General features: G+C 38.5%; 1 protein-coding gene across 1 annotated transcript; it reads left to right on the top strand.

Annotated features, from left to right (window-relative positions):
- On the top strand, positions 1–25,949 carry LOC137467003 (3'-5' RNA helicase YTHDC2-like). Its single transcript, XM_068178580.1, has 27 exons — positions 1–199; positions 962–1,052; positions 1,426–1,619; positions 3,227–3,426; positions 4,024–4,190; positions 6,630–6,732; positions 7,932–8,088; positions 10,207–10,314; positions 11,412–11,560; positions 11,946–12,081; positions 12,436–12,562; positions 13,533–13,598; positions 14,356–14,534; positions 14,697–14,793; positions 14,869–14,956; positions 15,057–15,137; positions 16,079–16,161; positions 17,028–17,133; positions 17,270–17,362; positions 17,744–18,016; positions 18,517–18,643; positions 19,090–19,295; positions 19,982–20,177; positions 21,782–21,879; positions 23,329–23,618; positions 24,021–24,198; positions 25,782–25,949. Exons 1-27 carry the CDS (start codon positions 25–27, stop codon positions 25,947–25,949), a joined length of 3,936 nt encoding a protein of 1,311 aa, XP_068034681.1. The 5' UTR covers positions 1–24.

Raw genomic sequence — 25,949 nt, 5'->3', positions numbered from 1 at the left:
CGGTGTCGGGGCCGTGTCGGGGCCATGTGGCGACACAGGCGGGTCCCGCGGCGGGAGCCCGGCGAGGCTGCGGGGGACTGGGTTGCCGGCGCCGCGATGGGCGCCCGGGCCGGGGTCGTCAGGGTGGTCGGCGTGGACGAGGAGGTGAAAATGGCGGTGCAGCTCGCCCTGGAGCGGTTCCAGAGCGGGGACGAGGCGGGTACGCGGAACAGCCCGGCCCGGGCACGGCCTGCGGGTGTTGTGAGGGCGCTGGCAGCGGGTCAGGGAGGGGATCCTGCCCCTCTGCCCGGCCCTAGTGAGGCGCAGCTGGGGTGCTGTGTCCAGCTCCGGGCTCCCCAGCACCGGGACAGGGAGCTACTGCAGGGGGTCCGGCAGAGAGATGAGGTGAGGTGAGGTGAGGTGAGGTGAGGTGAGGTGAGGTGAGGTGAGATGAGATGAGATGAGATGAGATGAGATGAGATGAGATGAGATGAGATGAGATGAGATGAGATGAGATGAGATGAGATGAGATGTCTGGAGCATCTCTTAGCAGGAGAGGTGTGGGAGTTGGTCCTTTTAAGCCTAGAGGAGACTGAGAGGGGATCTCACTAATGCATCTGAATATCTTCAAGATGAGTCCCAGGAAGGCGGTGCAAACTTTTTGGTGACAGGATGAGGAGCAAAGGCCATAAATTAAAACACAAGAAGCTCCACCTGAACATGAGGGAGAATTTCTTTCCTTTGAGAGCAGCAGAGCACTGAAACTGCTGCCCAGGGAAAGCATTGAGTTTCCCCCTCTGGAGACATCCCAAGCCCTGGATGTGTTCCTCTGTCACCTGCTCCAGGTGACCCCCCTGCAGGGGGGTTGCAGTGGGTGGTCGCCCTTCCAATCCTAGCAATTCTGTGGTTCTGTAACATTGAGATGTCAAGATTACTGCCTGTTGCATCATTACTGTTTTCTCAATATTATTTATCATTCTAGAGATGGAATTTCCTTCTAGTTTCACTAGTGCTGAAAGAGCATTTGTTCACCGGCTCTGTCAGTCTCTTGGACTGGTATCTATAAGCAAAGGGTGAGTCGGGGTACAATTTTCAGTTTTTTGGTGCACACAAATAGTATTTCAAGGCTAATGATAACCTGATTGATGTTTTCAACATAGTCAACTGTGTTGCAAGGAATAGTATTAGAGAAAAAAGTGTAAAAGTAGCTACAGAAATGAGCATCTTTGTTCATTGCTGTACGCATGTTTGGAAAAACTTGTGATGTGTTTTGGGACAGCTTGCTTTTATACTTTGTGGATTTAATGGCTCCATTAAAAACGCTTCTCTCTGCGATTTCTGTTTTTTTCCCAAATATTTTGCATAGTGTCTCATACCTTGACAGATAAAAGTCAACCTAGAGTATGTTCCTTTTTCCTAAAATATGTTTACTTCTCCCCCCGGCAGAAAAGGAGCCAATCGGTACCTCACTGTAAGGAAGAAGGATGCATCAGAGGCACGCGCAGTCATGACTTGTGACTTGGCTCTCTATACGAAACACACCATTTGGAGTCTAATTCAGCGCTTTCCTGTCACAAATAAGGAAAGCACGGAACTCCTGCCGAGGACAGATCAAGGAAATGCCTGTGCTGTTGAATCTGGTATGTTCGGCCTGTGTTCTGATTTGGACTTGTCCATCGACACCACTTGAAAAAACCACCTGCAACCCAGTGACAAAACAAACCTCCTTCTGTTCTGTCCCCTCTCATGTCCTAACAAACACCTTCAAACAAACGCATTCATTTTCCTTACTTTTAAGGTCTTTTATAACTGGTGCTGTGAGGAATTGGGAAGTCATATCATGCACATTGTGATGTCCACCTTGTGTTGTGTTAATTTAGAATCTTTGAGCCAGTTCCAGCCAAATCTTTTTGGAAGCACATTTTGAAATGTGGCTTCATACAAGTACTATGAGGTGGGATTGAAGAGTCAATGTTACCCTGATGCCGTAAGAACACCTGTATGAGAAAATAATATTGTCTGTTCTGTTTATAGAAATTAATGTCCTTGATAAAGAATTTTAATTTTTATTTCTTCATCTCTACAAAAAAATATATTTGTTCCTTAAGAGACTACTGTCCAGACTTCTTGATTTCTTGAATATGGAAGAGTTCACTGAAAGACAAACTTCTGATAAAATGTTGGGTTTTTTTTTTCAAAAGCAAGGCTTTAATCTAGATTATTGCTTTATCAGCTACAAGTGGAAGTTACACTGTGTTTCTGTGTGCAGAGATGGGTGTAGTGAGCACAAAACACTTGTGTCAATATACCTTGTTTAATTTCATGGTTCTGATACATGGAGTCTGTTCTTGAAGTGCTTCCTTTTCTGTTATTTTCAAGTGTTTCAGTTGTTTTATAGGATTGTTTAATGAACAGAGGGAAGCTATAATGAAAGTACTGAAAGGCAATGTCTTAGGAATGTAAGGATAAGTTCATGAACAGTCCAATAGTTGCCTTTCTCTGCATCTCAAGAATGTATTTTTAGTTCTCCCGATCTCTTAGTCTGTGTTTGTCTTGGTACAACAGAGCTTGAAATTTAGTGTATGAATCTATTAATGACATTAAATATGTATAACTGAGTTTACAGCAAGCTTTTCATTCTTCTGGAAAATAATTCGGAAGGAATTACAGAGTAGCACTTGCAATGATGGATGTGAAGTAGCTCCCTCAGAAGATGTGCCCCTTTTTTGGCTACTTCTGCACTGCTTTCTAACACGTCACACTGCTGTGTGGGGGCCAGGATTCTTGATATAGCATGCTTGCATTAGTATGATTTCAGGCAAAGGTGTGGAATAGCTTCAAGGTTTAACTATGTGAGTGTGTGTTTCTAGGGAGAACTGCAGGTGTGAAATGTGGGCACAGATACAAAGGCCACCAAAATACACCAGGCTGGTTTTCTCTGGTTTGGTTTCTGTTTCTCCTTTTGTTCTTTGTAGGCTTTTTTGACTTGGAGCAATGCTCTGGAAGAGTCTGGTTTTGTTCAAAATACCTATGAAAGTAATAACTGTTTTGAAAAATGCCTATTTCAAGCACTGCAGCAGGACATGTTGCTATAAATATGACTTCTAAATGTGTGATGTGCTTGTCACTCTACCCACAGGGATGCATAAAAAGTCAGCAGTGTTAATTTTTCAGTACAATTTTTGAGCAGTGTTTTTGTGACCTTCCTCTGAATCTGCATAAATAACCTTTTAACTTGTCTTCACAGAAAACAAAGAAGTAAACAAGATAAGTTTTCGACTTAGTGATGGTGTCCCCCAGGTCCCAGTGAAAAGGGGGGAATCAGAGTTTGATTCCTTCAGGCAGTCACTACCAGTTCTTGAAAAACAGGAAGAAATTGTCCAAATAATAAAGGACAATAAAATTGTTTTGATTATAGGAGAGACTGGATCAGGAAAAACCACGCAAGTATGTTTCTACAATGAAATAAAAAAGATAACAGTATTTATTCTAAACTAATGCTAATTGTGTAACATTTGTGATATGGGATATTTTTATGCTATTTTAAGGCTTTTCTTTTCCTGTATGATTGAAAATCTTGTTCCAATTCACTTTCTTGCTTTTGAAACACTAAGCCAGTAGATAGGTACTAAAAGCTTAAATGATTCCTCACAATTTTCTGGTAGATACAATTTTTTCATTAAAATAATACAAAATATTGAAGAAAAAGTAGCTGTGATGTTTGTATAGCCCTTTTTCTTCTAAGGCTAGTTCTGTTCTTAGTACCCCGAGTATTTTTTGTGTTAAAATGAGAGATTATCTACAGGACTTTTTTTTTTAGATTTCTCTGAAGCAGGTGGGAGGCACTGCAAGTTTTTTCTTTAAAAAAAACCCAAATAGGTTATACTTAGAAATTTATTTTCCGCTGGTTCAGGTATGTATGCCATGATAATCTAATGAAAAGTATTTTGCAATGTGTAATTCTGAGATGCAGTTAAATTGTTTAACTTGTGCTAACAAGGCTGTGACTTTCTCAAAGAGTAAATTTGAACCACTTCTTTACAGATCCCTCAATTTATCCTTGATGACTGCTACAAGAATGGAACTCCCTGTCGTGTGCTCTGTACTCAGATGAGACGTTTAGCAGCTGTTGCTGTGGCTGAAAGAGTGGCAGCAGAAAGAAGAGAGAAGATTGGCCAGACAATTGGTTACCAGATCCAGTTAGAAAGCAGGTACTAATGGTATTTCTGAGTGTCAGTTGATCTTGTGTTGGTCTTGTGAATCTTGTGTATGTGTAAACTGCAGTATGTTTGGGTTGCAGCCTTACAGGTGGGATATGTTACTGCAGGTGAGGAATACGTAAGAGTGAAAAGGATGGCTTTCTTCCTGTGTTTTGGAATTTTCATGTGGTAGGTTGTCTTATAGCACTGAATCTCAGGTATTTTCTGTTGACTACTTCTGCAGAGTGTATGCATGGAAATCCTTGTCTGATTTTCAGATCAAGTCTACACTTTCTTTTTTTTTTCCTTTTTTTTTTTTTTTTTTTCTCTACTTTCAACATCCGAAAGTTCTGCAAGCTTTGAAGGTAGGTGTGAACACCGGCATGCTGTAACATATGACATAGGAGTCATAAAAGGGAAAACAACAAAATTGGAAAGTGACTGATGAAGCTGAGCATTATTTATCAGTCTAGTTTGGGCTAAATTTACTCTTCTTCAGCTTCTGTGTTTAAAACATGAAGTGTAAAAGTGGACATTTCAGTATCACTTGATGAATTTGTCTGTAAAGCAGCGCATGAATGGATTGTGTGCAGTTTTTACATCTTTGCACTGTGTAGCCAATGACATTTCAGGGAAGGGGCAGCAGTTGGGATATGAGTGACCAGAAGATGGCAAAAGGTTGTGTTGCTTGAGTGAACGAAGACGACACATAGCTGATGAAAATGAATGTGCTCGAACAACAAAGCCACAAGAAGAATTCAAATGTGTGTATGAAAGCTCACAAGGATATTAAGAGATTAGAAGAGCTAGTGAAGATGTATCACAAATAAACTGGGTGATTAATATATGGAAGTACTATGCTGGCAGAAGAAGAGCAAAGTCAAGTGAAAATGGAAGCATTACTGGAAGCAGTGGAGAAAATCCTGCTTGAGAAGAATCAATACAATTACTCCAGAGAAACCCTAAAAGGGGGAGATAACAATATTTTGACCTGTGGACAAAAATATTCTGGAGTGGAGATGTTTAGAGGTGTTTATAGTAACACAGAAATATAATTTTTAAAGTTTCTTAACTGTCTTCCAGAGAAGAGCTGTAGAGTACAGTACAAAGGAACTTTTCAGCTCCTTTAGGATGACAGTACCAGAGAGAGCAGTGACAATTGCTGCTTTTATTGGAACAGCTAACTCTGCCCCAGGTATAGAACTGTAACATTTCAGTATTTTGACCTCCTGAAGAACCAGAGGATCGAGCAGATGATTTTGTGATTTAGTCAGCTGTAATGTTTTGTGTCCTCAAGGCAAGGCTTTGGGAGCTGTGGGGAGGCTTCTGTGAGGAGGTGCCAGAAGCCTCTCCTGTGTGTGACAGAGCCAGTGCCAGCCAAGAGCTGCCTCTGGCCGAGGCTGAGCCCATCTGTGATGGTGGTAGTGCCTCTGGGACAGTGGGGAACGGGAGAGGAAAACCTGCACAACAGAGGCAGCAGTTCAAGAAGAGCAGTGAGAGCATGTGAGAGAAGCAGCTCTGCAGACAGGAAGGTCAGTGCAGGAGGGGAAGAGGTTCTCCAGGTGCCAGACCAGCCCATGGTGCAGCCCATGGTGAGGCAGCTGTGGCCCGGCAGGCCATGGAGGCCCATGGTGCAGGAGGGATCCTCCTGTGAAGGATTCTGCGTTGGTGCAGGTGGATGCTTGAAGGAGGCTGTGATCCTCTGGGAAGTCCGTTCTGAAACAGGCTCCTGGCAGAGCCTGTGGCTCCGTGGAGGGAGGCCACACAGAAGCAGGTTTGCTGTCAGGCTTGTGACCCTTGGGGGGTTCCACACTTGAGCAAGCTGTTCCTGAAGCACTGCACCCTGTGGAAAGGGACCCATGCTGCAGCAGTTCATGGAGAACTGCAGCCCATGGGAAGGACTCATTTTGGAGAAGCTCATGGAGGACTGTCGCCCATGGGAGAGACCCACGTTCTCCTTGTCCTTCTCTTGAGCCTGTGAGTCTTTTGTTGTGTTTCCTCTCCCCTGCCCACGGAGAGGACAGGTAGAGTGGCTTGGGTAGGCACCTGGCATCAGGCAGGCTCATCCCACCGTGTGTAGACAAATACAAAGGCTATATCCAAGCATAGGCTGAGGAATTGGAACCTGGTTTTCCACATGGAATTTTCTAGTAAATTGAATGACATGCAGAGTTTCTTCACGGTTCTCTTTTACTTCCTCATTTATTAAAATTTGAATCTTATTTTTTCATTTAATCCGTTGTCCAAAGTTTTGGGGTGCAAGTACTACAAATTGTTAGGAAATGTCTGGGAAAAGGCATAGTTTAAAAACAAGTGGTGTGCAGGAGTCTTTTGAAGAAAAAACTGTAATTCCTCTTCTGGTCAGCAGCTGCTTTAATTTTTGATCCATGGAAAGCTAGCTGCCTTTAAATGGTGCAAACCCCCTGAGTTGTCTCTGTGTGTGTTCCATAGGGTTTCTCCAAAGACACTGGTAACATTCTGCACTAATGACATGCTCCTTGGCACGCTGATGGCAGGAGACAGCACCTTCTCCACTGTGACCCATGTTATTGTGGTGAGCATCCTGTGGTCTTTCATGTGGGGTGGAGCAATATGTATTGCCCTGGAAAATGAGGTCCTCATTTGTTTTATTTAGATTTGCTGAGCACTTTAGGTGTTTTTGTTTGGTAGAAGCTGAATCAACTTTAAAGACTTTCTGAGTCCTTAGAGCAGCATGCGTGTTTTGCGGATTTTGGTGGTTTTCTATGTGTTTGTGTATTTTCCTGTAAAAATGTCTTATTTTATTTTCATGACAATGATTAATTGTGGAATCAGGAGGAGTGGAGAAGGATGAAAGTGTAAATTTTTCTGAACTTCCCCTGTTAGCAGAATATCCTTAGGGGAGGCTTACATTGATGTGGTTCAATGTAATCGTGTCAGAATTTCTGTTATCATTAGCTTTAGCAATACCAAGTTTTCAGTCCATTTGTTTGCCCAGAGTTTTCAAGATAATGTGGAATCTAATGGCTAGCAAATTATTCAGATGTGTTCATTTATGAGTATGTTAATATTCCTATTGTGGAATTTAATAAGTAAGGGGAATTAGAATGTTTATGGCAAGATTTAAGTCCTAAAGATTAAAAGGTAAGTTTAGGTGCCTGCCTGTTTATCAAAGTTAAAAAGGCTTGAGAATGATCTGTACATTCTTGATGTCAGCCTACAAACCTTGTATTTTGAGTCCTTATTTCCTTCATTCATAAGACAAATCAAAACAGAAGAATGACAAAGATGATTAATCAGTTATGTGCCTTAATTTATAAGCTTTGTGTATGACTTGTCTAAGCAATCTGTCTGTTTTTCTGATTATGTGGTGTCATACATTTCTTTAAATGCTCATCAGTGGTGAAGTGAGAATTTATGAAAATAAGATTTGTAGGATTTGTGGTTTGTGGAGTTTTCTTGAAATTTGGCTTCAAATACAAAATCAGAGAGGTTTCAGATATTCACTTTAGCCTCTAAAGTTAAGGTGCGTACAGCTTCAGCATTACAATGCTTTCAGCGCTGATAAAAAGTTTTTGAAGTACTTCTTTTGCTTATGGATAATTTAAAAAAAATCCTATTACTTAAATTAGACTTACACATTTTAAGGCCTCTGTAATGTGCCACCAAATCATCATAAAATTATTTGTTTTAGAAAAGTTTTTTTTTTTGTCAGAAGTTGTGATCCTGAATCTGTGATGGTTTTTATTCTCTTTTTTTTTCCTTTTGTTACAGGATGAAGTACATGAGAGGGATAGGTTCAGCGACTTCTTGCTAATAAAACTGAGAGATGTGCTGCAAAACCAGAATAATTTAAAATTAATTCTTTCTAGTGCTGCTCTAGATACAAATCTCTTTATTAGGTATTTTGGAAGCTGCCCAGTAATACATAGTAAGTCTTGATCTTATCTCTTAAATCTGAGTATACTTGCCCTGAGACTCACTGATCTTACTAAACTGGAGAAAACTATTCTGAGTGAAGGCACTGAGAGTTACAGGAATCCTTGTTCTTCGTGTATTCAGGTTTCTTGTTTCTTGACTATTTGTACCTCATTCGGAGAGAAGTGTTTTAGTCACTGGGAGTTCTGTAAATGCAGGTACATCCTGCCCTCCTCCACCATTAATTGAAGAAGTAGGAAGGTTATTGAAGTGCTATCTTCATGCTGATACAGGACTTAGGAGCTACATGAGAGTGATATATAGCAATATATTCCAGTAGAATCTCACTCTTCAGGCTTTGTGAAGGTTGTTACTGGTTACTGGATGAAACACAGATAACTGTACCTGTTCAGTTCAGAAATACAGGCTCAGGCAGATCGGGTTTCACAGGAAAAAAGAATCACACGATTCTTCGATTTAAAGAAAATCTGTAGCTGTTCATCTAGGTAAATATTCAGAAATGGCATCTATTTTCTCTTAGTTTGTGTTCAGACTCAGTTACCTGCGGTTAGATTGCTCTCAAATGCAAAGAAAAGTTACCATTATTGCTGTTTTAATTTCATGTGACTGATCTTTAGTAGAGGCAACATATAAATGCGTGGGAGATGGGGGGTTTTTGTGGGTTTGTGTTTTTTTCCCCATGCTCCTGGCTTGCAGGTTTTCTGCAGGGGCGACCTTCTCTGGCACCTTGCAATCCTCTTACTTTTTCAACAATAATGTCCAAGTTGAATGTGTTTTGAAAAGTAGCTTTTAAGATAAATGCTTTATTTGACAATCAGGTAGACTCTCTGCATGTCAGCCTTTTTTGTTTTTAATCTCAACAGTTTTAGGAAACAGGATTGCTTGCTGGTTTATTTTAGCAAATGTTTGTGAGAAGGAAACCTCTTTTTCCTTTCTTTTTTTGCAGATGGAAGTGTTTATTTCTAGTTCCCAGTTTTGAATTTCTGCCTAGTAAAATAAGGCTTGCAACTTGTTGGAGACAGGAATCTGGAAATTACACATGATTTCATGTTCTCTGAATTTTCTTTGCAAGCGAGAGCCTCAGTTGTGATTGTTATGTGGCTTTCCAGTTTACTCTTTTTGCAACTTCCTGTTCTTTCCGATCGGTCAATTTGTGTTGGAAATTCCAATGGCAGTCTCTCCAGTTGACCACAGTGCTTGTGCTGGTTATGTAACGGGCCAATAACAATTGAAAAGATGGTTTTTTCCCTTTTTTTTTTTTTTTGAGAATTTAAGAACTAAAAGAAGCATCTTTGTCTGTTAATGTAATGTAAAAGGTTTGATTCTCCTCCTGACCACGGAAACCAACATTTTGTAGCTGTGAATTGCTGTAGTACACAGAGTTTGTGATCAGTGCTGGAAGGCTTCCTCTTTGACAGCTTCTAAAAGTATGTGAATTGTGGATTGTTCTCTCTGAAGGAAAATCCTGAGTGATCTATAGTCAGTTTAAGGGACAAGAAATCAAAATGCAGAGATTTTAATTCTTCATGCAAAAAGCATCCTTTAATGTTCACAGATAAGGTCTAGAAAACAGTCATGTTGAAAAAGAAATCAGGATAAATTACTAGAAGGTAAAGGCCACTGGGATGTCTCATCGGTCAAGAAGTATTCAGTAAAGAAAGCTTTGCTGAATTAGTTGAGGACACGGAGATAAGTCTGTCTTCTCACATGCTTCTCATGAAAAGAAAGTAGATCGGTACATCTTTGTACTGATCCATGTGGAACCTAGCAAAAAGCTGTATTAATTGCTTATTAATTAAATTTAAAATCCAGGTGGCAGACTTACATGGCGAGTTCTTGTTTGTAACCTGAAACAAAAAAGGCTGTTTTCTTTTTCTCATTTAAAAAAATTATAGTTAATAACTGTCAATCTTATGAACATCTCTTGCTATAACACTTGATAAAATTGAGGAGGTTGAGGAGAAACAAGGTGGCATTTAACTTTGGAAATGTTTTGTTTTGTATAATTTTGAGAAAAATAAACTCCAGTGAAGATTGTTTTTGAAAAAATGAATGCTGTAACTGAAGCTAGTGGCTTCAGCTAATGTTATATGGGTTTTTTCTATTTTAGTCCAAGGGAGACCTTTTGAAGTTAAAGAGATGTTTCTGGAGGACATTTTACGAAGCACTGGGTATACAAACAAAGAGATGGTGAAGTACAAAGAAGAAAAGCAGCAAGGTGGGTGGACTTGTTAATTGTAAGGGCTGGCAATGAGAATCACTGATTGATTGAACAAACAATTAACAGGATTATTTTCTGCTAAAATTCCAAAGTCAGGAGATTAAATGAGATGTGATTAGATGACATGAAGTATCTTTAAGCTCTCAGGATTTACATTACTGAAATAGTTTATGCAGTTAAAGAAGAAAAGATCACCTTTATTCAGTGGTTGCTTTCTTTTATCTTTCAGTTGATAAATGTAATCTGTTTTCTAATTATTATGCTGTAGAGTTATATATTACTGGGGGCTCTGCCCACATGAATACTAAAGAAGCATAGGATGCTCTGTACCTTTGGGTTCAAATTAAAGTGCAGCTATTAAAGCAGGCAGGATTTTGTACATCTTGCACAAAATGGACAAGTTGTTCCCTTTAGTAACATTTTTCACTGCTTTCTTCAGGCATGGATGTATTTTTTGTAAGTGTTAACACTCTTGAGCTAAACATCATTGGTTTTCAGTTGATTAAGTAGATACTGCTTCAGAAGTTTTCCTGGCACCTGAAAGTAATGATCCCAGAGATTATTTAAAGAAAAATTAAAAGAAAAATGCAAACCCCAAAGCTATAACGTGCAATCTTAACAGGATATTTATCACAGTGCTCATCTCTGATCACTGGGGACAGAAAAGTTCAGTTAAGACACTGGTGTTTTCTAATGTTTCTTCCACTTGTGTACAAAAATAAGTTGTTACATGCAGGGACTGTATCACTTGTCTTCAGCATTCCATTTCTGGAAGAAGATCTGGGCTGAGATTGTGTGGAAGGTGATTACTCAAGGAAGACCCTTTAAATGCAGTAGTTTGGAATAATGGAGGCTTGGGGGGTTAAACACCAAAGTGGTGGGTTTTACCTCGTTCTTATAGCCCTTGTTTGCAGTGGTGCACTTTGGGTACTCTTAAACATGTCATTTACGTTGGACTGGTAGTAGCATTCTAGATTAAATAAAAGAGGTTGAATAGGTAAAACTTGGACCTGCTGTAACTGTCTTTTTTAGTACAAAACAATGGATAATAAAGATGACTCTAAAACTTTCTTGGGGAATATTTTGCATTCTAGAAGAGAAACAGAAGAACACGCTTGCTGAGTGGTGTTCAGCTCAAGGTAACAGTAACAAAGGGACATATCAGAGACAAAAATCGGTTCCAAGGGCAAATGAGAAGTGTGAATGGTTGGATGATGGTGGTTGCACAGTATTTAATCAACTGGTAAGATTTTTCTTTCGTTGGAAGAGACATTCATATTTGTGTTGTATTACTAGCCATTTAAAATCTGTTTTCTAAAGGTAGTTCTGTAGAGGCTTTCAGGATATTAACATATTTTAAAGATTACTTGATTAGGATGAACTGCTCTTGCTGAAGTGTGCTCTTCAGTTAGGGTGGTTGTACCCAGCTTTTCCTCAGATCAAATGGCTCCACTGCCATTACTTTAGTACTTGCATATGACAAAATCAATGCGTTAACTGATACCTGAGTGCTGGATTTCTGGTTGCTGCTGGGAAAAATAACCATTCAAATTCTTTGTGGGTAATGTATGAGAATAAAGACAGCTCTTGGAAGAGATTAATTTTTCAGTATTGTTTTTTATCTTCAGACTGAAAAAGATGTGAATTGCCTTGAAAGGTGGAGAGTAAAAGAAATGGATTCCTGTCTTTCTGACATCTGGTTGCATAAAGATACTGATTCATTTGCTCAGGTGTTAAATCTTATTTTCACTGAAAATGTCAGTGGTAAGTTTCTTGTACTATTACATAAGAAAAAAAACCCCTCAAATTTACTTTGATTTTTATGGCTACTTTTATCTCCAGTTTCAAATGTTGTTACCTTTGCATTCTGATGCCTACTGAAAAAATGGATAGGGCTAGCAGAATTAATAAGTTGTTTAGTTAGTAGTTGTTGTTGTTTTGATGTATTGACAAGTGTGTTTCTAAAACAGTGTGGAATTCACATGAACTGACTGCACATATAAAGTGAGGAAACAAATTCTCTTTGGGCTGGAATTTGAAAGCAATATTTGTACTATATTTAGATGAAGAAATAACATTTTTATTGGGTTTGCTGGATTTTTTTTTTTTACTTCTCAGTTGATTATAGGCACAGTGAAACTGGTGTGACTGCTCTGATGATTTCTTCAGGAAGAGGCTTTTTGAGTCAAGTAGAACAGTTGATCAGCATGGGAGCAAGTATCCACTGCAAATCACCTAATGGCTGGTAAAAACAGAGAAACCAAAAGACAGATTTATTTGTCAATATAGAAGAGAGAAAGAAAATTCTTTAACATCTAAATTAATTTGCTAACTTATCACACTGCTGTAAGAACTATAGATTTTGACAGCCTCAACAGTTTCTAACTCCTTTTAATCACATTGTTTTCTGTAAATTCTAAATCAAATTCTTAATTACATGGTCTTGATTATGAGCTATAAACTTTGCTTCAGTAGGTCTTTTTTAAGATACTGGTTAGCAGGACAACTGTAATCTACTGAATTGGACCAAAATGTTTCTCAATTCTTATTTTCATGGAGCTACCTATATCAGAAGATCTTTCTGTGATGTTTCTAAATATGTTGTAGCATGTAAAAATATTTGTGAATCTGGAAAAACTCAAGTTTTGTGGTCATGGAGTATGTCTTCATCTAAACAGGGAAGGACAGTAAATAATTGTCGTATGGCATGATAAGAATCAGGATTGCAGGGGTCTGATATTTGGTACTAACATTTGAAAAACTTGGGAAGAAATGCAGTTTAAAGGTAAAACAGTGAACTGCATTTTGAGGAGGACAGCTTCTGAAAGGCATGCAATAGCTGAATGTTACGCCTGGGGTGTGACTTTTGGAGATGACTTAAAAGGTACTGCAAACACGCAGGTCTGATCTATGCACGTTGTTGTGGGCTTTTGAAAGGAATGGCACCTCCTTCCTCCTCATTTCCTCGTGCATGTTTGCAGGTGCTCCTGTGTAAAAGTGACATTCTTTTGTGGTAAAGAGCTGTAGTTACCTAAAAGTCAGATAGCTGTTAACACCTATTTCAAATGGGAAGTTGAAGATCCAGCAATAACGGTACTGATAACAATACAGAAATGGGTACAAAAGTCTGGTGTCAATTACCTCGCCTGATGTGCTCTTCATACTCATCTTTTGAAGTGAAAAATATAATAAAAATACATGTGCAACTCTTTCAGGATGGCTGTGGACTGGGCTAGGCACTTTGGACAGACAGAGGTTGTCGATCTGTTGGAATCCTACAGGTAAGCTGTAACTGTTTTGCAGAACGAGTTGTATATGATAGTGATGGGGAATTTGAGGTTTGTGTTCTTTTAATCAGAACAGGTTTTAGCTTTTCATGCTGTAAAATCTGGACTGAATAGCAATACTTTTTTTTTACGAATAGGAATATTTCAAAACCAAAATAGTTTGTACTCAGTATCTTTTTATTTATGTTTGCACTAATTCTATACTATGTACCATTTTCACATGCTTACTTTGGAATCAAATCTGTCATGTGTTTTTATCTGTATATTTTTATATGCAATAAGCATATTAAAGAAAATTTACAGAAGTAATGTGTACACTAGGCCATTCACAAATGATTTTCTGATTAACTTACAGTTATCGTAGTTGAGGTAGTGTTTTCTAAAGATTATATGTATTATAATTTCTCTTAGTGTAGTTTCTGCTAGTGGGAAATTTTTGGAGAATACATATCTCTTAAATAGTTTTCCTTGAACGGATAAACGAGAAGTATCTTTACACTTTCATTTGCTTATGGTTGTGTTTCAATGAAGTTGAAGAAAACTAAAGTTAACACTAATAAATGAAGTGGCATCCTTTGTTGGGTTAACATTGAAATCAGTGAACAGCAATAGTATGGTGATTCCCTTCTGCTATACTTAAACATTAGAATTCAAGACCAATAGTCATGTTGGTCTTGGTCTAAGTTTGAGTTGATGGCTCAATGCAAACCTGAAGGGGCAGCCTTGACTCTGGTGTATTTTTCTGTTACAGCGCTTCATTCGAATTTGGAAATCTGGATGAAAGTTCCCTGGTCCAAAATAGTGGTAGTGACCTTAGTGCAGAGGACAGAGAACTACTGACAGCTTATCATCACAGTTTTGATGATGAAAAAGTGGATCTGGATCTGATAATGCACTTACTTCACAGCATCTGTCATAGTTCTGATGCAGGTAGGTAAATGCCTAACCAGTTGTTGTGGCTTCAGCTTCTGATGAATGAATCGTGCTCTTTTTTCAGCAATCCCCAAACGTTAAAACCTTCTGAGTGCTAATCGACATGTCGACATGTATTTGAATTTTCTGTTTAACTTTGCAAACCCACTTCCTTTTTAGGAGCAATCTTAATATTTCTTCCTGGGTATGATGAGATAATGAGCCTGAGGGACCGCATTCTTTTGGATGACAAGAGATTTGCTGATAATGCTGACAGGTAAAACCTTTAGTTACTGTGGCTTTTCATTGCTTCTTTTAGGATCCTTAAAATGTTCATTTTGTCTTACATTAGATACCAAGTTTTCATGCTTCATTCAAGTTTGCAGACTTTGGATCAGAAGAAAGTGCTTGAAACTCCACCTTTTGGCATCCGCAAAATTGCAAGTATTAGAGGACTTTGCCTGAGGCTACAATGTTCTATTTTGCCGTTGCTTTTACAGTTACTATAATTTTGGTGGTTTGGGTTTTTTTTCTTTGCAGATTCTTTCTACTAATATTGCAGAAACCAGCATAACAGTCAATGATGTGGTGTTTGTCATTGACTCAGGCAAGGTGAAAGAGGTATGACTGGCTTAAATTTTCCTGGTACGATTCTAAAACACACAGTGCATAAATTTTGGAGAACTTTTTTTGTTTTTACTTTACAGTAAAGTGAAAAAAAGCTTTTACTAAGAGCTAAGTGCCTGTCAGGCAACAGTCCTCGCTGAAAAGTTTCAACATCCATTTGTTTTAAGACAATACTGTAAATAGCTAGCTGTCTAAAAAACCTTGTAAAAGTTAATCTAGGTTGATGTATTAATGGATCTTTCTCTTTCTCAATTTAGTATTTCTGTTGGATTTTTAAAACAAGTCCTCAGTTTAGACCACCACCTTCCTGAGACTTAGAGAGCACTGGGAGTTCCTTTTGTTCTACTATTGTATCAAGTCCAAAAATAATCCAATAAGTTCTTAAGCAGTTTTTTTGGTGTGTTCAGTGCCCATTTCTAATTACTTGTTCAAGAAAACTGAGAACACATAATGAGGCAATTTGAGACCTCGTGTGCGGCTTTGAAAATGAAACTGGATTTCAGAGGCGATATGCACACCAAATTTCTGAAGTTCTCATAAAACAAACTTTTTTTTTTGTAATTTCACATCAGTCTAAGAAAATAAGTAGATAATTTCCAAGTGAGATAAAAAGAAAAACTTTATTTGGTATAATAATGTATTTTTACTTGCTTTGTGATATCTCAGAACACAGATTTAACATACCTTTTACTGACTTGCAATTACCTATTGACTAGAAAACATTGAATTTCAAAACCTGTGGAGCATTAAGATACTACAAAGGCGATACCATCATAAATTCACTAAAACTGAGAAGGTACCTTTGTTGCAGAAGCTGCTGTATATATTACTGTTTCATACTTTTTAGAAAACTTCTGTTGGTAATCTAAACAACTAGTAACTTTTATTTCATGTACCTTTTTGAGTTTTCATTTTATATTAATTTGTTTTTCTAGAAGTCTTTTGATGCACTGAGTCGTGTTACAATGCTAAAAATGGGGTGGATTTCAAAAGCCAGTGCTGTCCAGAGAAAAGGCAGGTAATAAATGCCTCATACCAGTTTCCATTTTGCAGAAATCCACAGTCCTTTACGTTTAGAAAAAAGCACACAACATAGTAACTATTTCTAGCCTAGTCCAGTGTGTAGGGTCAGTATGTATTTCCTTGGAAGAATTTCCCAAGTTGTAGAAAAGTGATGCTCAGGCATTTCCAAAAGGTCTGGGTTGTTTTCCCCCCATTAACTTGTTCTCCTTCCTCTTTCTCCCATGTAGCACCAGCAGTCACAGTGTCCAATGGGGTGTTTTCACATCTTGGCTGTGGGCAGGGGACTGCCTATTTCACTTTCTCCAACCTATCCATGACTTAACAGGCCATAATTATATTCTTCCCAACACTGTGGGCGAGGGCTCAGAAGTTTATGTAGCAACAAATGCCTGTTTAATCAATCATACTGGCATTAAGCTGCACGTATGCAGAATTTGCTGTCTCTCATTCACTCACAAGTTATTTAATCTTTATTCTACCTTTTACTCCAAGCATCACTTGTGTTTGGGGGATGTGAGGGGAAGCAATAAAGTTTGCAACTGATTCCTTACAACAAAGGATGATTGAGATTTGGACTGGTCTTAGGTTAGCGAAAAACTAACAGCACTTTACATTAGATAAGCCTTATTTTTCTTTTTCCAGATTTCTCAGTGTTGGGTTAAAATTACAGTAAAAAATAGCCACACTCTCAAAAATTATTCATGATTGGAAAACTCTCATTTTGCGTGTGACTTACAACACTTTCTTCATAGTACTGCCTCTTCTTTTCCATTCTGAGTTTCTGTGTCTGTTTGTTGGCTTTTGGTTTTGTTTTTAGACAGAAATCCTCATTTTCACAACTTCCTCTATTTTACTTTCAAGGGCTGGGCGCTGTCAGCCTGGAGTCTGCTTTCGTCTCTTCAGCAGGCTCCGATTTCAGAATATGTTGGAATTTCAATCTCCAGAACTTCTAAGAATGCCGTTTCAGGTGCATGTTCAGTTAGAAATTATAACTTTAAAAAATATAATGTCATCAAACCATACTATTAATTGCAACAAGTCATGTGTTAGGAGGTTGTTTCCAAATCTTGGTAATCTTCTTTGTTTTGCCTTTTACATTGCAGGATATTTGTTTGTACACAAAAATTCTGGCTCCAATTAATTGTCCAATTGTAGACTTTCTTATGAAAGCTCCTGATCCTCCGCCTGCTGTGACTGTGATAAATGCTGTGCGTATGCTTAAGGTCAGAAAAGGAATAGGTTTAGATGGTAATTGTGTTTGATCCCAAATTTGTGGTATAGCAGTCTGTCTTACTGACTTCAGTTTGTACTGAAGCTGGTTTTAATTACTTTAGGATGTTTTGAATTTTTGTTTATTGTCTGTTTTCATTTTGTGTGTGGGGATGTGTTTTTCCATGTCGAGGGAAGAGAGTGCTTCAAAGTCTTGTCTCTGTTAATAGTCTGACTTGCTTTTTTAATGTTTGGAAACAAATCTAGTTAATGTCCAGTATTCACATCCTTTCTGCTTTGACTCTGATTTGATTTTGTCCACTGTACCCGTCTCCCTCTCCTTTGTTTGTTTGTTTGTTTATAAACAGACCATAGATGCCATGGACCCTTGTGAAGATCTCACTGAGCTTGGTTATCACCTCACTGAATTATCTGTAGAGCCACACCTCGGTAAAATGGTGTTGTATGCTGTAGTTCTGAAGTGCCTGGATCCTGTTCTGACCATTGCCTGTGCTCTTGCCTACCAAGACCCTTTTGTGCTGCCCACGCTGGCCTCCCAAAAGTGTGCAGCCATGCTGTGCAAGAAGCGTTTTGCTGCTGGGACGTTCAGTGACCACATGACCCTGCTCAGGGCTTTCCAGGTAGTATTTCATTTCACAGAGTACTAATCACAGCACATCACCCAAGCAATGCAAATGTACCAATCCACTTGGATGTAGAGTGGTGGACTGTGATTAAGTCCTCGGAGAAGACTTTCTTTTTGCTTAGCGGCTTTCCTGGGTATTGGACTCATAAATTTGTGAGGGAACCCTTTTTATAGTATGTTTTGTTGATATTTTTAAACCTTATAAAATTCTAAATGTTCTAACAATGTGCCTCTTTATATCCTACTACACTGAATTTCAAATCATGATCTTAATGTAATGATCTTTATTTATTGTTTTAACTTGACATAGTCATCATTCTAGTGAACACGTAAGGAGAATCTAATTCTTGAACAGAAAAAAGTATCTGGTTTGATACATTAACTTTTAGAGTGGGTTTTGCATTTATTTTATTGACATAAATATAATCTTTAAAAAAAAGTGCAGTTTTAGTTTAAGCCCTTCAAATTAACAGGCAAATGTAAAAATGTTTTCAGGCATGGCAGAAGGCACGCAGTGATGGCTGGGAGAGAGCCTTCTGTGAAAAGAACTTCCTGTCCCGAGCCACAATGGAAATCATTGCAGGAATGAGAACACAGTTGCTTGGCCAACTTAGAGCCTCAGGTAAAGAAATTGGAAACTATTTTAACATTGTTTTAAAGTCAAGCATGTAGAAATTGTAACAAAATCATGTTTACTGCTGTAATTTTCCTTACTTAATTTGAAATACACCTTCATGCACACATTCATGCAGGGTATGGTGTAGATGAGGAAGTGTGGCTGATCTAACTGAAAGCACCCTCATCTTCACATGCCACTGCATTTCATGTTTTAATAAATCATTTCCATAGGAAATGTCTTTAAATTTTAGGAAATAGTAATATTCTGTGTTAGTATAAAACCCCTTATCAGGAAGGATTTCAGTGTAATGGTTTCTTCTTGGTGCTGTTAAGGTTGGCAGTGGTGAAAAATGCAACAAATAAGTCGTTTATTTCACCATTAGTTTCTAACTCCTTTTGAGAACCAAACACAAGCTAACATGGCCCTGTTTTGTCTTTTTCATTCGTCAGGTTTTGTGAGAGCCAGAGGAGGAGGTGATATTAGAGATGTTAATGCTAACTCTGAGAACTGGGCTGTAATTAAAGCTGCCTTAGTGGCCAGGATGTATCCCAATCTTGTGCATGTAGACAGAGAAAGCCTGCGGTTGACTGATGCAAAGGAGCAGAAAGTGCAATTTCATCCTACCTCTGTTCTTGTTGAGTCTCAGTATAAAAAGGTAAAATCATTTGGATCTCATAGTTCAAAAAAAAGGGCCCTAAAATCTATCATGTGTTTTAGAAATGTCTTTTCCTAGTTGTCAGTACTTTAAAAGCACTATGGGCATTTTACACTACAGCTTTAGAAAATACTGTTCTACCCAGCTGATAGAATTGGAGGTGATTAATTTTCCATTGTTTCAATTAGTCCTTTCTCTAGATGGAACAAGGCAAAATGGCAGAAAAACGTCCCCAGTTATAAAATTGTTTTAAAGATACAATAATCCCTACTCTTAAAAGCAAGTTTTTCTCTCAAACTTTTTTTTAACATTTCTTTTTAAAGCAAAATATTTTGTTTTATCATGGTAGGATAATTTGTGAATGTGGTTGAATTCTCTCATGCTTTTTTATTTGCATGTATATTTTTATATGTATCTAATTATACATGTATTTATTTCTCAAAATACACAATTACAGAACGGTTTGGCTTGGAAGGGACCTTAAAGCTTATCTCATTTCAACCCCCTGCCATGGGCAGGGACACCTTCCACTAGTCCAGGTTGCTCAGAGCCCCACCCAGCCTGGCCTTGAACACTATCAGGTTGAGGCATCCACAATGTCTCTGGATAAAATGAGAAATACTTTCAAATTTATATTAATTACAGGTAGAGGGTATAATAGCCTGGTCTTACCTGCTCTTGTACAGATTGCCTCAGCAAAAGGACAAGCTGCAGCCATCCAGGCCCTCCCTACAGACTGGCTTATATATAATGAAATGACGAGAGCTCACAAGACAGCAAACATCAGGTGCTGCTCTGTTGTGACACCTGTCACCGTGTGTCTCTTCAGTGGACCAGCCAGACTGCCAAGTAATGCCTTGCAGGCATCTTCATCCTTTCGAGGTACACTGGAGTCTGGATTTGGAATGTTTTCTTTGGTATACATCAGTGTGTGACATGGAAAGCTTATTTTTCAGTAATATTTAATACATATATTGGCTGATTCTGAAAACAGCGCTGTCATAATTCCTGTAGCTAATCAGGAAGAGTTTGTCGGTTCTGTAAGAAATCTCTCGGTTTTGGGATTCCTTGCATATTCAAGTCCATAAATTACACAGTTCTAGGGTCTCAGAAATTGCAGTATACTTTGTAAGGAAAAAATGCAGCCACAATGTCTCATGATCATACTGGTACTGAGAAGTGCAGTATGTATGTTCTTTTTCTACAGACTACTTTATTTGATACATTGAACCATATTATTCAAACGGAATAATTTAGAAACAATCAATATGGCAAACAAGTCATGTTGCTTCTAGCTGACACATACATTTTCAAGATATGTTCTGTTAATAATTTTTAATGTCAGTTAACTGTACTATTAACTGTAAGTAATGAATTGTGGTGAAAAATCAAGACCCCGCAATTTCGATAGATTTGTAAGGCATGGTATGTTTATTTCCACACTGGATGCATGTGAGGGATCTTTTCCCTTCAAAGGACATGCACGCCCCTGAAAACTCCTGATCCTTTTTTATTACTCTACCTAATTTTCATATTCGTAGAATTTCACAATAGGTTCATGCATATTCATTCTGATTTCACGTTACACTTAGAGCTAGTTACACTTGTACTCAGTTTTTGTCAGAAAGTACAGAGAGAACTCCTGAGTCACTCTGCGCTGTTTGCTTCAAGGTCTGAGGAGTCTTTCTTATCTCTTTAGTTGGAAATTTGCATTCTTTCTCCTTAGCTGGGGCAGTTTCGCTAGTGCTGCAGTTACAGACTAAACAGCATAGTCTGTAATATTTTACTTACGTTAGGTAGCTCAAAGAGGCACATTTCACCTAAATCCAAATGGATTTCTACCCTGTTAAATTTTTACTCTGTCTCATTAATAGAGAATATATACAAATTTCCTTTTTTTTTTTTCTCATTTAAATTGAGTCCTGTTGGAATGGAAGCAAAAATAACTGCTGGTAGTTGTTATAGTTTGAATCAAACTAAAAGTCCAACTTATTTCTGAAGCTTTCCTGTCTTGCTTTTAAACTGTGAACCTTAGAGTAGTGTTCATGCTGATTGAATTGCATTTTAGAAAAATCAGGAATCCTAATTAATAGCCATATGTATATATATATTTTTCTTAGGAGGTCTTTAAATCTGCTGTTTTACTAGGAAATAGAGCTGCGTGTGGTTTTGCAAACAGCTTTAGGCAAAAGTTGGTTAGTGGCCTGTGAATGCTGGTGAAGGTACATGAGTTGAGTCACATCATATCAGTACAGGTTTTTACATAGTAGGACCTTCACCAGGTCTGGCTACTTGATTGCTGCTATCTGGAACAAAGACTTTTCAGTGTATTTGCAGAAAAGAAGAGGTAGTTTTACAAATGTTTACATTTTAAAGTCAATTTTAGAAGGAAAAATACTATTGCTGGTAACACAGTAGTATGCGGATTTTTGTATGTAAGTAGAAATAATACAGAGATGCTAATGCATCTTTTGTCTTTAATTCAGGGGGAGGGGTATCTAATGATAGCAGTGACAGTGAGATGGAGGACAAAACTGCACAGCTGAAGCTGGATGAATGGCTCCATCTCAAACTGGACCCTGAAGTAAGTAAGAAATTACTCCTGGGTTTGCTTAATGTAGAGGAATTGTAAAAAGATGTGAAAATGTTTTTGTAACATTTGAGCAGCCCAGAATTTTCTCCAAGAACGTGATGGTCCATTTGGGTCTCTCAAACTGTGTACTCTGTGATTTAACCTTTATTTCATGAGCTCATCAGGAATTAAAGGGCTTCAATCCCCTTTGGCACAGAGTTGTCTGTTGTGTGAATTCGTATATTCAACATCCAAGTTGCAATGCTTCATCACCTATCACCCATACCTTTCTATTCTTTTGCCTGTGAGCAAAAAGAAAGAAAATAATTGGTCACCTGAGTCAACAGTGAGAGTGCTCATCCCTCTTCCTCCATCTTGGTGTGGGTCTCCTGTCTCTTACACAAGGGAGCAGGAAAGCCTCAGCAGTCCAGATGCTGTTGGATCTGCTTCACAAACTTTCTGGGCAGTATGATGTTTTATAGGTCTGAGCTTGGCAGTTTTGTCCCTTTCCACAAGTCAGCAAATTCTGAAGAGACTGCCAGACAAAAGATAATGGCTGCAAGGGACAGCAAGCTGCAGGTGACAGTGGCTGCATAAGGGCCCTTCTGCTCCTTCTGGCCTCCTGTCCTGCCTGCATGGTGCTCCATCAGGCCATAGCATGAGCTGGGATAGCCAAAATCTGAACAAGAGCTGAGAGAACAGTCACATTGGCATATTGTATTCTTCTTTCTCTGAGACGATAAACAAAATTGGATCAAAAAAGGAGGACTTGAAGCTGGAGTTGCTGAAAGAAAGTTGCTGTCGGATTTTGGAAGGATAAATTTCAAAACCTCTTTGAAATAGAAGTCTTTATGTCATTGAGGAGCTGTGGCGATGGTAGGAGGTAGTTTATGGGTCATGAAACATACAGCTTTACCAGCTCTAATCATAACACAGTCTCTCCTAGACATGTCCAAAAGAGTGTTTTTTTAAAATTTATTTTAATGGAAGCATTTCTGATAACATGGGAATTAGACTATAGTCTTCTGAATTTAGTCATCACATTTCAGCAGATGTCTCTGTAAGAAAAATGTCACTTAGAGCTCTTTTCCCTCAAGTATGACTGAAGAGTGCATGAGTTGAGACTGATTTGAGAGGAAGGGCATAAAGCGTGAAAGGATTGGGTTTTCTTGAAAGATAAAAAGGAAAAAAAGTCTGTGGTTTTACAATACAAAGCTAAGTTTAGTACAGAGCTAAACAAAATGTTTCAAAAATTACCTTGCACCCAAGGAAAAGAAAGCAAATTAATATCTTAGTTTAAATATGGATTATTCCCCTTCCCCAAGACCTTAGTCTTGCCTTTCATTGTGGACCCTGTTTATATTAGAATGCCAGGTGCTGCCTGATACGAAAAAGACAGGGTCCTCTTACCTGCGTGATAAAATTTTCATCAGTGTTTAACAGAATTAGAACTCATTGCAGGCTGCTGGTATGCTGCTGCAATTCAGGCAGAAGTGGCACAGCTTGTTCCTGCGTCGTATGCGAGCTCCTGCTAAGCCATGGTCTCAGGCTGATGAAACAACTTTAAGAGCAATTACAGCTGCTCTGAGTGCTGAAGAACAGTCTGCAGGTCTGCAGCAGCCTTCAGGAATTGGCCAGAGACCAAGACCTGTGACTTGTGAAGAACTTCCTTTGACATCTACATGGAAGTCAACCAACAGCAGAAAAAGCTCAACAGAAACTGAATTGTCTGAGTCCTCTCATGCTGAAAAGTAAGATGTTGAAGTCTTCTGCTCTTGCTGTAGGTTGCATCTGATGTATACAAGCTTCACTTAAATTTCTGCTAGTAATAGGAGGTGGAAACAGTGGAAATACAGATGAAAAGTGTTATACTGTTGTATGCTGCTTTCTAATCCCATAAAGAAGTATTTCATACCTGGCCCTGCTGTTAGAGAGATCAGTCAGGAATATTGTCCATGAATTGTGATGTTTGAGAAGTAGCAGAAGAGGTTTAACAGTAGCATTAAAAAGCAGTGCATGATCAGTATGGGTTTTTTAGTTAGGGTTTAATAGATTTTGTAGTTGCTGTAATACATGTGGTCATGCAGTAGGCTGACAGGTCGATGTAAAATGTTCAGTGACTGTTTGTGAAACTCAAGGTATGTCCTTTTTAGTGTTTCAGTGAAATCTACTACTCCTGCACTCCACCAGCCAAAGAAGTACAAAGAAAAAGACATTTTGCTCTCCAAACGATCCTCACATGACAGATCAGCTCAGTCCTCGGTGAAGCCTGCAGACAGCAGTAGCTATTCCAGCCCCTGTGCTAGTCCTTCTTCTCCAGTGTCTGGAAAGGTAGCGTTCTCTAACATATCACCCTGCTCTTCCAAAGTAATAGAATTTCTTGTTGATATCATTCTGCAGTTAGGTATTTTACTGATAAATTAGGAACCTAACTTAACTTTTCATTTATAACAGCTGCATAATATTTCCTTCTGGAATTTACAATCTAGACTAAATATCCTTGTTTCACTAGTTCAATACAGCAAAAATAATCTGTGGACTGCTGAGGTAAAGCTATGCAAAGTAGAAAAAATTAGATTAAAAAAAAAAACTTGTTCTAAGAAACGAGTATTATTTTTTTTTCAACTAAATGATTATATTATATGCACATTTCTGAAGTTTTTGGATTCTGCCTTTCTCTGTTTCTGTAATAGATTTTCAGTATTGATATACTGATTCTGTTTTATCTGCCTTTCTATGACTGATTGGAGTTTTTGTGATGGTTATTTTAACAAAGCACACATTGTTAATGAGATTATTGTGACAGTTTTCCCTATATACTTGAACAGTAGACTGCAGTAGCACTAAAGAGATCATTGAGAGGAAACTTTATGGACTCATTGGAGGATTTAGTAATTCCTCTTGAATCTTTCAGCTTTTAAATTAAGACAGTGTAAAAGGAAGAAAATATGTTTCCTGAATGTAGAAATACAAGTAGTGGGGCTGTAGGCTGCACTCTAGGATGATTCATTTTGGTGTCATCTCAAGGTGTGTCAGACCTAAACCAATTCTAATTAATCACTAGACTTTTTAATCCTGTTCTGCTCTACTTGTTTACTGCCCCTCATGGACGAATTACTGCAGAAGGGGCTAACAGCAGGCCTGTCAGCTAAAGGAGCGAAAAGAAGCTGAGAAGCAGGAAGAAGCTGATAAGGAGCTCTCTCCAAGGCTGTTACCAAGAAGACTGAGAGAAGAGAGGAATTGGAAGAAAGAAAAGGAGAGAACTTTGCAGCTGGACAACGTATTTTTAGAAAGTTAGCTGAAGTCAGTGTTACTTTTCACAAGTGGTGTTATGTTGATTTATTGTGGCCAATAGTTGAGGTAGAAGAAATATAAACAATTAGAAAGTGTATAAAAGGTCAGCCATTTTCAATAATAAAGAGTTGCCATCTGTGACTGTGTGTGGTCTCTGCTTTGTGTCGCGACCGCCTCGACAGCGACATTTGGTGATCACCGAGTAGAACAACCCAGTGTATATGCTCAATCGAATCATCCATTTACAAGCAGTACTTGAAATAATGTCAAATCAAACAACTCTGACCACTGATCTCTTGAACACCAGCAACAACAAACACCAGTGATTTACCAGATTCAATTGGCAGTAGACTACCTCCTTGCAGAGGAAGGAGGGATCTGTGGAAAATTTAATACTTCAGAATGCTGCCTAGAGATCGATGACCTCAGTCATGTAATTAAAAACATTACTCAAAATATTAGAAAACTAACCTATGTTGGAACACTTGTTTGGAGAATCTGATTGGTGGGACAACTTGTTCACCTGGAATGGTAAATGGTGGAAGAAATTGGTCTTCACTGTGGTGTGTGCACTAGCAAATGTAATATTTCTACTATGTGCAATTCCATGTCTAGTCCAGATAGTAACCAGCATTGTCCAAAGCAGCATCACGCTGCAAGGTAACCTAGAAGGGAAAAGTGGTGAAAAAGTAACCTTAATAAAAGAACAGAGTGATCAGAATGCCAGAGATATGCTTGAACATCTCATTGTCCACAAGAAACTGAGAAAAGTAGAAGTTGAACTTTAA

The sequence above is a fragment of the Anomalospiza imberbis genome, unplaced genomic scaffold, assembly GCF_031753505.1.
Source record: "Anomalospiza imberbis isolate Cuckoo-Finch-1a 21T00152 unplaced genomic scaffold, ASM3175350v1 scaffold_50, whole genome shotgun sequence".
Lineage (NCBI taxonomy): Eukaryota > Metazoa > Chordata > Aves > Passeriformes > Viduidae > Anomalospiza > Anomalospiza imberbis.
This window is presented reverse-complemented; position numbering and strand designations above follow the sequence as displayed.

Excerpts from the sequence above, each read along its gene's own strand:
- LOC137467003 (XM_068178580.1), top strand. The coding sequence starts at position 25 with ATGTGGCGACACAGGCGGGTCCCGCGGCGGGAGCCCGGCGAGGCTGCG. Across the intron at positions 3,427-4,023 it reads GATCAGGAAAAACCACGCAA|ATCCCTCAATTTATCCTTGA; the intron begins GTATGTTTCTAC and ends ACTTCTTTACAG. Across the intron at positions 21,880-23,328 it reads ATCTCAAACTGGACCCTGAA|GCTGCTGGTATGCTGCTGCA; the intron begins GTAAGTAAGAAA and ends AACTCATTGCAG.